At 48.8% G+C, this 12,500-nt stretch overlaps 2 protein-coding genes across 2 annotated transcripts in view; one reads left to right on the top strand and one right to left on the bottom strand.

The window, feature by feature from the left end:
* Positions 1-1,070: 1,070 nt before the first annotated feature.
* LOC134436075 (GRB10-interacting GYF protein 2-like) lies at positions 1,071-4,507 on the bottom strand. The gene is made up of 5 exons (XM_063185102.1): positions 4,300-4,507; positions 3,110-3,485; positions 2,478-2,633; positions 1,696-2,063; positions 1,071-1,092 (listed from the first exon to the last, which is right to left on the bottom strand). Exons 1-5 carry the CDS (start codon positions 4,446-4,448, stop codon positions 1,071-1,073), a joined length of 1,071 nt encoding a protein of 356 aa, XP_063041172.1. The 5' UTR covers positions 4,449-4,507.
* Positions 4,508-5,199: 692 nt separating this feature from the next.
* Positions 5,200-12,500, top strand: part of ptpn23b (protein tyrosine phosphatase, non-receptor type 23, b) — a 42,557-nt gene continuing 35,256 nt past the window's right edge. Inside the window, exons 1-4 of the mRNA XM_063185101.1 lie at positions 5,200-5,419; positions 7,791-7,865; positions 10,500-10,627; positions 11,491-11,567. Coding sequence (XP_063041171.1) covers positions 5,336-5,419; positions 7,791-7,865; positions 10,500-10,627; positions 11,491-11,567 — 364 coding nt within the window. The 5' untranslated portion in view covers positions 5,200-5,335. The remainder of the gene's footprint in view (positions 5,420-7,790; positions 7,866-10,499; positions 10,628-11,490; positions 11,568-12,500) is intronic.

Raw genomic sequence — 12,500 nt, 5'->3', positions numbered from 1 at the left:
AAGAAAACAAATTACAAGGTTGTGGGGATTATTTGGGGGTTTATTGATGGGTAAAAACATGGGGAGGACAGACACAATGACATGCAGGAGACAGACACAAACAGACACGCGGACACAGGGGAGACAGAGGAGACAGGGGACAGGTACAAGACAAGACCAGACACAGGTGGACATGATTGTGGACATGAATCCGGATGGGATAGGAAGACAATCACAGACAGACAGACAGACAGGGGAAACAACAAGTGTTGCACTGATACCCAGAGGCGATTCTAGGATCTGATGGGGCCCCAAGCAAATATGCAAAATAAGAATGAACATTTGAACCCAAATCGCCACTACTGTGGTAGAGTGTGGGCTGTTATTCACTATTTAGGGGCTTGGATGCCCCCTAAAGCGGCTGCCTGCCTTGCCTGGTGGCAAGATGCGCCTCTGCTGATACCCATACCAGTATCAGTACCAGTACCGGTCCGCACTAAAATGGTAAAATCGGTATCGACGAGTGCCAGCAAATAGGGCACTATACCATTTACAAATGCTTGTATGACACTTGAACGCAGCCTTGAATTTAGTTATTTTATATCAGAGGTAGCCTATTTGAAGCCAAGGGGAGTAGAGTTGCCCAGCCGGGACTCGAACCCAGACCTTCTGGGGTAGTAAACTGGGGCTCTGACCGCTACACCAAAGACCCACAACCCTAGTGATGGTCACTACATCACACTCCCCTTCGGAAAGCGCACCCTTGCGCTTCACACGCTCATGGTGTCCCTCGCGCAACTGCCCATCATGCTTCTCCCATCCAGTGTGCCCCCATCATCAATGCTTCACCCATATCTGGGGTCCCTCGCACCGGGGTCACCAATCCTGGGGGGTCCCTCACATGGAATTACGGCTCACACACGTTGGGTACGCTTCCGATGGCCTCACAGTAGCCATCCCACTTCTGACACCATTTGAAGCGAAGGGGAGTAGAGTTGCCCAGCCGGGACTCGAACCCGGACCTTCTGGGGTAGTAAACTGGGGCTCTGACCGCTACACCAAAGTAGTATGCAGCTCTTTATATATCGGTATCAGTATCGGCTGAGGCTGAGGCTGTACAACACAACCAGGTATCAGATCAGATGTCAGTATCGGGGACAAAAAATGCTATCAGTGCAACACTAGAAACAACACGGCCAGATGGAGTCAGAGGGGGGACAGAAAGACAAGAGGGAGAGAGAGAAGAACAGGGAGAGGACAAGAGGGAGGAGGGAGGACAGGAGGAGGTAGGATAGGCCCATAGGGACAGAAGGGGGAGGACAGAGGAATGGGGGAGAGGAGGAGGAATGGGGACAGAGAGGAATGGGGACACGGGGATAGGAGCGGGAGGACAGAGGAATGGGGACAGGAGGGGGAGGACAGAGACATGGGGGATAGAAGGAGAGAGGAAAGAGGACACGGGGGATAGGAGGAGGGAGGACAGGGGACCGAGAGGGAGGAATGGGGACAGGAGGAGGGAGGACAGGGGACAGACAGGGACAGAAGGGGGAGGACAGGAGGAGAGGGGACAGGCACACAGGGAGAGGGAGAGTTTAGTCAGCTGTTGCCGACCTCCTGAAGCATGATAGGAGGCCACAGCTGGAACTTCCTCCTCTCTCACACCTCTCTCTCCTGTTCTGCCTCTCAGCCTCCCTCTTCTCCTCTTTGGCTCTCTGCCTGGCAGCTTTCTCCTCCTCTTTCCTCTCCTCCTCCTCTCTCTTCTTCTGCGCCTTGCAGGCTGCCCTCGTCCTCTTCTCCTCCTCTTTTTTCTCCTTCTCCTCTCTCTTCTCCTCCTCTTTTTTCTCCTTCTCCTCTCTCTTCTTCTGCTTCTTGGCGGCTGCCCTCGTCCTCTTCTCCGCCTCCTTCCTCAGCTGCTGTTCCAGTCTCCCCTTCTTCTCCTCTGCAGCAGCTCGCTGCTTCTCCTCTTTCTTCAGGTACTTCTCCTCCAGGCTGCGCCTCCTCTTCTCAAATTCAGCATCCAGCTCCCTCTCCTTCTGGACATGCTGCTTTAATTGCTGTTCAATGCGCTCTTTGTGCAGGAAAGCCTAAAATAATATGAATAAAAGCAAAAGAAGAGTCAGTATAGTTGGTATTCTCACAACTACTAGTGGTATAGTACACGTAGCAGTGGGAGAAGGTATTAAATGTGAGATGTTAATTATTTGTCCATAATTACTCATTTCTAGTGTTTTGCAAGGTCAGCTGTGTGTGTGTGTGTGTGTGTGTGTGTGTGCGTGCGTGTGTGCACTGTGTGTGTGTGTGTGTGTGTGTGCGTGCACGTGTGCACTGGTGTGTGTGTGTGTGTGTGTGTGTGTGTGTGCGTGCGTGTGCACGTGTGTGTGTGTGCATGTGTGTGTGCATGCACGTGTGCACTGGTGTGTGTGTGTGTGTGCACCTGTGTGTGTGCGTGTGTGTGTGTGTGTGTGTGTGTGTGTGTGTGTGTGCAGCTGGTTCTGTACCTGCAGGTGGTCATTGAGGACGGGCCTGTTGTCCTGCACCTTCCTCCACTGCTCCCTGAGGCCCCACGTCATGAACACCACGGGGGTGCTGCCGTCTCCTACTGGGGTGCTGCTATCCCCTGCTGGGGTGTTGCTATCCCCTGCTGCCACAGGAGCCTGAGGAGAGCACACACACACACACACACACACACACACACACACAGACACACATATGAGTGCCTGTTCGTTCCTCTATGTTCAAGGCTTTCTGATTTTAACTGATTCTAATTTCAATAGAAGCATATGCTCCTGTATCTCCCACGTTGCTGTCTATAATATAAGCCCTATCACCACACCAGAGAGACTGGAGAAGATACAACACTGGCGTAACGCGAGTACTTCAGGCCCCCCCTGTAAGCTACCAGGAAAAAAGAGGGCCTAATATCATGTGCCACTACTGTATTTCAGGGGCTCCAACCTAATGCACTTCTGTATTTCCTACAGGGTCTCCAACCTAATGCTACAGGGGCTCCAACCTAATGCACTTCTGTATTTCCTACAGGGGCTCCAACCTAATGCTACTACTGTGCCTACAGGGGCTCCAACCTAATGCTACAGGGGCTCCAACCTAATGCCCTACTGTATTTCCTTACCTCCATCCACCTGGCCGCCTGCTCCTTCAGCTCTGCCATGAGCTGCTGCTTGTGGGCGGTGCTGCTGGCGTCCACCACCAGGGGGCAGCTCCAGGCCCTGACTCTCTCCAGCACCAGCTGCTCCGCACGGGGGCCCATCATGGTGGGGCTTCTTCCCGAGTGCTCTGCCTGGGCTGAGGAGCTCTCTGGCTGGGTGCGGGCCATGCGAAGCAGGGTGGCCTGGTGGAGGACCTCCTGGGCCTGCTGCGCCATCTGGAGGAGGGAGACCTGGAGCCTCCGGCGCTCCTCCTCCTGGGCGGCCTCCACAGCGGCCAGCAGCGAGGCCCTCTCCACCTGCCACCCTGCCTCGTCCGCCTCATTGGAGGCTGTCAGGGCACTGCGACCGACACACACACACACTCTTATCTATACTGTACTCACACACATACACACTCTTATCTATACTGTACTCACACACATACACACTCTGATCTATACTGTACTCTCCACCTGCCACCCTGCCTCGTCCGCCTCATTGGAGGCTGTCAGGGCACTGCAACAGACACACACATACACACTCTGGTCTACTGTACTGTATACTAGGCCTACACTAGCCTATACCAGAGATTATTTAAGTATATAGAGATATGCCAATGTAATAGGTTGCTATGGGCACCTAACATGACCAGGTTCCGGTTTGCCTAAAGGGGCGTGTCATAATACTGCTAGCATTGAATAGAACAGTCCTTAGGTCTGCCTAGGTCTGCCTAAAGGGGGATCCCCCCCCCCCCCCTTGCAATATAGAACCAGGAAACAATGGTCCAATGGAACCTTTCTCTCTCTACTCTCTCTGCTTTTACTGTATACTGTACTCTATATACCTATGTACTTGCCTATGTACTATACAGGGAAGCTGACAGGGGGGGGGGGGGGGGGGGGGGGGGGGGGGGGGGGGGAGGGGGGGTGGGGGGGGGGGGGGGGGGGGGCAGCTGTCCCGGGCCCAAGGACAGTGGGGGCCCAGAATTGGGTCTTCATTACATTGTATTGATTGGGGGGCCCTTTCAGATTACTTTGTCCTGGGCCCAGCCAAAGCTGTCAGTGGCCCTGGTACTATACAGTATAGCCTGTAATATATAGGGGCCTAGTAGGCCAACAATGTTGTTACATTCAATTCAAATCTATTATTCGCTTATACACGCATGCACAGGCACCTGATCTCCCCGTTGAAAGTCTCTGCGGTGCGCTTCCAGGCCGCTTCCACCTCCAGGTCTTCCTCCTCCATCTCCGTGAAGACCCGCGGGAGTTGCTGCTGGACCACCGGGGCCAGGGAGCCCAGAAGGTCGGGGGGTATGCTGTCCATTACGGGACACTTTCACTATCTCACTCGGTAAATTATCTCTCGGTCAATATATCGCTCGGTCGTCGTGCTTCTCTATAATGAAGCTGAAATGTTGACTGTCTGGCTTTTTGTACTCGTACCCGGTAACAGAACGTGACGCCATAATAGCAGCTACGTATTTCTATTTTGAGGTAATAATATAGGCCCTGGCTTACATGTTAACCTGTTGGCACAAAATAGCAAACTTCCCAAGGTACAAAAAGTACTAACGAAAATGTGTAATATAACAAAAAAACCTAATTAAAATGAATTAAAACGTTCATTAAACTTTCGAATTAAAAAAAATCTGAATCTGAATAGGAAAAATATAGCCTATGATTTTCCATTCCAGATGGCAAGTAGCCCAGCCTATTATTATTAGCCTATTTCGACCAAAACGATAGGCTATGTGTAATTTTCCAAGCAGCAGTTTACTCATCCATGTTTATGCCCAGTGTTGACTATAGGCCTAAAGTAGGGCTGGAGCCTACAATATTCTAAATATACGGTAGTTAGCTTATTTTAGGAACGTTTAAATCAATGGACTTGTCGGAGGAAATGAAGAATCACAGACTACTCTGCGTGTTTTCTGAATAATGTTGCGGGGGAATTAAAAAAAGCATAGAAATAACTTTTTCTCGTGTAGCACAAAAATACATTTCCCAGGATTCAATGCCAACGTGATGACGCCACTGCGTATGCACAGATGGGAGGGTCGGTGCGTGTGCGCTGGGCTTGTACAGGAAGTGAGTCTAGACAAAAACAATACACAAACTCAAAGGTAAATAGCTTTTCTCTGAACATCGTATGACCCATTTAGACAACTCCTCTCCGTAGCCGAGGGTGAGGTTTTGTACAGCTAGGTCAACATGGAGGCTGTTCCTAAAATGCCGATGATAAGTCTCGATCTGAAGAAAGCCGGGGACTTCAACATCAGCCATTCTGTGCGAGAGGTGAGACGTCGAACCCCACCAACGTCTTTTAAAAAGTCCTAGCAAGTAGCCCCGATCTGTTAGACTTTTCTTACCACCAGTTTGCATCGCTTGGCTCGATTTTTACATTTTTGGCGCAGCGACATGTGTAAATTGAACAAAGGGACCTAGTTTAGTAATGGAAGGAATTTGTTCAAACACTTGGCAACTTATCTTTATCAAGTCCGTTGATACCAGGCAGATAGCTAGTTAGCTCGTTGCCCCGAGGATTGCTAACTGTCAAACGAAGCGATTCGTTTTGACAGCGCAACCAGTGGCTCATTGACAGGTGTAAAACATAGCACAGTAGGTCATTTGCCCGAAGGCGGTAAGTCTGCTTTGAGTTGTAAAAACGTTTCACATCATTCCTGCGCTGTCAAGCATTTGTCCTACCACAGTGACTTCGCAAGTGTAGTTGTGGTTCTAGATCAAGAATCGCAGTTGGGGGAAAATCTTGCACTACCGGTCAGACACACAAGTATGCTTCTGGCAATCTTACAGCCACCAATTCATAAAGGTGACAACATGATTTGTCTTGTCAAGCTGTTTTAAGCTGCTCAATGCAATACACATTAGCCCAAGTTTAGCCTTGTAGTTAACTGTTGACAGAAGGCAGTTTAGGACCAGTCGCGACCTGGCAACGTTTAACTACGTCAAAAAGACATTTTAGCCTTTTCGTGGCAATGACAGTCTTTCTGGGTCTGGGAAAGTTGTAGGTATGAATGCCAAGGTCGGCCCATTTATAACAAACTGCGCCCTGACACACGACAGCCTTCTTGTCATCCCATCCCTGTGTTCCCTGACACCCACACACACCATTTTCAGCATTTGACAGGCAAATGTAGAAGTAGGTTATCAGCTAGTACACACACACACACACACACACACACACACACACACACACACACACACACACACACACACACACACACATACACACACACACTATGAAACACTTGATCCCACACATTTCCATTCCCATGTACGAGACTTTGGGAAAGTAGACATATATAGGGTACTGGGCCTGGTGAAGCTGACAGTATTTGAATATATGACTGTGTGTGTGTGTGTGTGTGCGTGTGTGTGTGTGTGTGTGTGCGTGTGTGTGTGTGTGTTACACTCACGCCCATTTTGACAGACATACATGTGGCAAAGAATGACAGCATGTATGATCTCTGAGAGGGATAACTGTCTAGTGTAATGCCTGTTATAGCCATAATTTCTAGCACGACAATCGCCATTACACGCTGAAGAAGGGCTCTACCCGAAATGTTCGTAGGCGAATAAACAGAGAAAAATCAGAAGAGTGCTGTCCTTCGCTTCCTTCATTCATAATTTCTATCACAAAATAGCTCATAATTATAAGTGATTTGCAAAAGAAGCGAGTACTTCACACGTTTTTCCATTCGAAATACCACAGGTATTCCTTTTAATTTCCAAAACCATGTAAAAAAAATTAGCAAGGAAAGGTTAGAAAAATATGGTGATTTACAGTTTAGGAGTGAAGTGATACAATAGAAATGGTAGGCCTGTTTATATTACAGTGAGATGAGAAACTATCAAGACAAGAAACTTCTGGTGATTCACACTAAGTTAGTGAAAATTAAACTGGCCTGTTGATAAACAAAATAAAATATTTAAAAATATATGTTTTATCTTTTTTTCTGTGAGGATTGCTTCTTTGGGCCAGTTCAAATGGTGAGATACAGAGAGGTGAAGGGCCGGTTAAAGGGGCCCGGCTGGCCGCATCCGGCCCCCGGGCCTTAGTTTAGTGTAGTGCAGGTTAGAGATAACTGTCTATTACAGAATTGCATAAAGTAAGAAGAAGAACAGTTTACGCTGATGAGGCAGCAGCGATGGCCGGACGGCTGTCTGGTTTCACTGCGCGGCTCAGAGAGGTTGCACCTGACTGCGAACCCACGCACTGTGTCATTCATAGAGAAATGCTAGCCAGTCGGAAATTGCCACCCGAGTTGAATGCTGTGCTAAATGAGATGTACGGCCAGGTGTAATAACAGCATTAGTAGTATGATATTACAAAGTCATGTAATATCAAACAACCTGTAAGACTACTTCTACTTCATACAACTCTCTGGACTATTGTAGTGCAGTTTAGGCCTTTAGCACTCCCCAGCTTTTAAATCAGTACTTTGGTGAGTCATTTGAATATAATCGAGTTTGGTGTGTATTTTGTAATGCATTTTTCTGAGTGTCTGTGTATGAAATGTGTGTCGAATCCCACCCTTACCTCTCACTTTAAAGATGTCAGCTAAGAGGAATGTAATTTCATTGTGTAATGTACGTTGCTGAGTGTCTGTGCATTAAATGTGTTTTTGTTGTGTGTACACTGTAGTTCATTCGCAGCAACTACAGTGAGAGTCCTGAGGACTACAGCGAGCCCTTGAAAAGACTGGACCAGCTCAGACAGGTGAGTGGTACAATCTTGACTAGCGCTGAGGAACGCTGAGTAGTGTGTATCTCTTGACTATCTCTGTGTAGTGTGTATCTGTTGTCTTGGCTAGCTCTGTGCAGTGTGTATGTCTTGAGTTGACTAGCTGTGTGTAGTGTGTATCTCTTCTCTTGACTAGCTCTGTGCAGTGTGTATGTCTTGAGTTGACTAGCTGTGTGTAGTGTGTATCTCTTGACTAGCTGTGTGTAGTGTGTATGTCTTGACTAGTTGTGTGTAGTGTGTATCTCTTGTCTTGACTAGCTGTGTGTAGTGTGTATCTCTTGTCTTGACTAGCTGTGTGTAGTGTGTATGTCTTGTCTTGACTAGCTGTGTGTAGTGTGTATGTCTTGTCTTGACTAGCTGTGTGTAGTGTGTATCTCTTGACTAGCTGTGTGTAGTGTGTATGTCTTGACTATCTCTGTGTAGTGTGTATCTCTTCTCTTGACTAGCTGTGTGTAGTGTGTATCTCTTGTATTGACCAGCTGTGTGTAGTGTGTATCTCTTGTCTTGACTAGCTGTGTGTAGTGTGTATGTCTTGACTAGCTGTGTGTAGTGTGTATCTCTTGTCTTGACTAGCTGTGTGTAGTGTGTATCTCTTGTCTTGACTAGCTGTGTGTAGTGTGTATCTCTTGTCTTGACTAGCTGTGTGTAGTGTATCTCTTGTCTTGACTAGCTGTGTGTAGTGTGTATCTCTTGACTAGCTGTGTGTAGTGTGTATCTCTTGACTAGCTGTGTGTAGTGTGTATCTCTTGACTAGCTGTGTGTAGTGTGTATCTCTTGTCTTGACTAGCTGTGTGTAGTGTGTATCTCTTGTCTTGACTAGCTGTGTGTAGTGTGTATCTCTTGACTAGCTGTGTGTAGTGTGTGTCTTGAGTTGACTAGCTGTGTGTAGTGTGTATGTCTTGAGTTGACTAGCTGTGTGTAGTGTGTATCTCTTGTCTTGACTAGCTGTGTGTAGTGTGTATCTCTTGTCTTGACTAGCTGTGTGTAGTGTGTATCTCTTGTCTTGGCTAACTGTGTGTGGTGTGTATGTCTTGACTAGCTGTGTGTAGTGTGTATCTCTTGTCTTGACCAGCTGTGTGTAGTGTGTATCTGTTGACTAGCTGTGTGTAGTGTGCATCTCTTAGCTAGCTGTGTGTAGTGTGTATCTCTTGTCTTGGCTATCTCTGTGTAGTGTGTATCTCTTGCCTTGACTAGCTGTGTGTAGTGTGTATGTCTTCTCTTGACTAGCTGTGTGTAGTGTGTATCTCTTGTCTTGACTAGCTGTGTGTAGTGCTGGGGCAGTCGTGGCTCAGTGGTTAGAGCACTGGGTTGGCAACCCAAGGGTTCCCGGTTCAGTGCCCGACCGAACCACGGCTGAAGTGCCCTTGAGCAAGGCACCTAACCCCCACATTGCTCCCCGGGCGCCGCTCAGCAGGCAGCCCACTGCTACGGACTAGTGTCTGTACTTCAATGTGATTCACTAGTCTAAATGGGATAAATGCAGAGAAAGAATTTCCCCTACCTAGGGGACCAAAATTTGGCTCCAATCCAATCCAAATTGGCTCCAATTGGCTTCTCTTGACTAGCTGTGTGTAGTGTGTATCTCATGTCTTGACTAGCTGTGTGTAGTGTGCATCTCTTGTCTTAGCTAGCTGTGTGTAGTGTGTATCTGTTGACTATCTGTGTGTAGTGTGTATCTCTTGTCTTGACTATCTCTGTGTGTAATGTGTATGTCTTGTCTTGACTAGCTGTGTGTAGTGTGTCTCTTGTCTTGGCTAGCTGTGTGTAGTGTATCTCTTGTCTTGACTAGCTGTGTGTAGTGTGTATGTCTTGTCTTGACTAGCTGTGTGTAGTGTGTATCTCTTGGCTAGCTGTGTGTAGTGTGTATCTCTTCCAGCAGGTGGCTGTAGTGGTTATTTATAACATTCCATAATCAGCCCTTTAGCTGATGGAGCTGCACGGCTCACTCACCAAAGTGTGTGTTTGTGTTTGTGTTTGTGTTTGTGTGTGTGTGTGTGTGTGCGTGTGTGTGTGTGTGTGTGTGTGTGTGTGTGTGTGTGTGTGTGTGTGTGTGTGTGTGTGTGTGTGTGTGTGTGTGTGTGTGTGTGTGTGTGTGTGTGTGTGTGTGTGTGTAGAGTGTTGGGAGTGTAGCTCGTGATTTCGAGGGGTGCAGTGTTCTGCGTCGGTACCTTGGACACTACTGACTGTGTGTGTGTGTGTGTGTGTGTGTGTGTGTGTGTGTGTGTGTGTGTGTGTGTGTGTGTGTGTGTGTGTGTGTGTGTGTGTAGAGTGTTGGGAGTGTAGCGCGTGATTTCGAGGGCTGCAGTGTTCTGCGTCGGTACCTTGGACACTACTGACTGTGTGTGTGTGTGTGTGTGTGTGTGTGTGTGTAGAGTGTTGGGAGTGTAGCGCGTGATTTCGAGGGCTGCAGTGTGTTGCGTCGGTACCTTGGACACTACTGACTGTGTGTGTGTGTGTGTGTGTGTGTGTGTGTGTGTGTGTGTGTGTGTGTGTAGAGTGTTGGGAGTGTAGCGCGTGATTTCGAGGGCTGCAGTGTTCTGCGTCGGTACCTTGGACACTACTGACTGTGTGTGTGTGTGTGTGTGTGTGTGTGTGTGTGTGTGTGTGTAGAGTGTTGGGAGTGTAGCGCGTGATTTCGAGGGGTGCAGTGTGTTGCGTCGGTACCTTGGACAGCTCCACTTCCTGCAGAGCCGCGTTCCCATGGCGAAGGGACAACAGGCGGCCGTCCCCGTCACCTGGTGAGGAAGACACACACACACACACACACACACACACACACACACACGTACACACACACACACACGTACACACACACACGCACACACACACGCACACACACACACACACACGCACACACACACGCACACACACACACACACACACACACGCACGCACATGCACACACACACATGCACACACACACATGCACACACACACACGCGCGCGCATGCACACACACACACACATGCACACACACAACACACACACCATGCACGCACGCACACACACACACATGCACACACACACATGCACACACACACACGCGCAAGCTCACACACACACNCGCGCGCATGCACACACACACACACGCGCGCGCGCGCGCGCACACACGCACACACACACACGCGCGCGCGCGCGCACACACACGCACGCACACACACACACACATGCACACACACACACACACACACGGGTCACACAACGAGGTGACCCCTCTCTATTTCTCTCTCTCTCTCGCTCTCTCGCTCTCTCTCTCTCTCTCTCTCTCTCTCTCTCTCTCTCTCTCTCTCTCTCTCTCTCTCTCTCTCTCTCACTCGCTCGCTCGCTCACACACACACACACACACACACACATCAAAATTCTTCCTCCTTTTTAATCTGTGGTTTCTCTTCTTTTCTCCCTAACGCATTCTCTTCTCCTGTTCCATCTTTTCTGCACTCATCATTTCTCCCTCTGACCTCTCTCTCTCTCTCTCTCTCTCTCTCTCTCTCTCTCTCTCCCTCCCTCCCTCCCTCCCTCCCTCTCTCTCTCTCTCTCTCTCTCTCTCTCTCTGACCTCTCTCTCTCTCTCTCTCTCTCTCTCTCTCTTCTCTCTCTTTTAGGACGGATTCCTTCTCTGGTAAAGCGGTGAGCCATAATGACATCCGCTATGAGCAGGCCTGTGTGCTCTACAACCTGGGTAAGGAAGGACAAGGGGGAACTCGCAGTGTGTGTGTTAGTTCTGTGGATTGGCACTGCCCTCACGATTCGGGAGGTAGCGATCCGATCCGATCCGATTCGATTCGATTCGATCCGATCCGATCCGATTCAATTCTACAATGCATTGCAATGCATTACATTTCTACTGAAAGCAAAACAAATGTTTCATCAGTCATGATGAGGCAATACAAGTAGTCAGATACTGAGCAACAATTTATTGGCTGTTTTCTGGATCAGTCTGGATCAGTCTGTATCAGTCTTGCAATGCTTTGAAGTACTTTTATTTAATTTAACATTCATTTGCTCTCGAAATATCCACAGAAGTAATTGAAACTTAAAAAAATTGCTGCATCGATCCTGGAACTTGCCGCATCGATCCTGGATCGTCCATGCCCCGGATCGATTCGGATCGCCGAATCGATCATTGTTGACACCACTAGTGTGTGTGCGTGCGTGTGTGTGCGTGCGTGAGTGTGACTATGTGTGTGTGTGCCCTGTATGGCAGTAGAGTGGAGTTGTAGTAGTAAATGATATGTTGCAGTTGCACTGAGACTTAGTACAGTGTTAATGTTGTAGATTTAGTGTGTATGAACAGACAGACAGACAGACAGACAGACAGACAGACAGACAGACAGACAGACAGACAGACAGACAGACAGACAGGCAGACAGGCAGACAGGCAGACAGGCAGACACACAGACAGGCAGGCAGGCAGACAGGCAGACAGACAGACAGACAGACAGACAGGCAGACAGACAGGCAGACAGACAGACAGACAGGCAGGCAGACAGACAGGGAGTCAGACAGGCAGGCAGACAGACAGCCAGCCAGCCAGCCAGCCAGACAGACNGGCAGGTAGGCAGACAGGCAGGCAGGCAGACAGACAGAGGGGACAGGCAGGCAGACAGACAGG

This window comes from Engraulis encrasicolus, chromosome 20, assembly GCF_034702125.1.
Source record: "Engraulis encrasicolus isolate BLACKSEA-1 chromosome 20, IST_EnEncr_1.0, whole genome shotgun sequence".
NCBI classification, from domain to species: Eukaryota; Metazoa; Chordata; class Actinopteri; order Clupeiformes; family Engraulidae; genus Engraulis; species Engraulis encrasicolus.
This window is presented reverse-complemented; position numbering and strand designations above follow the sequence as displayed.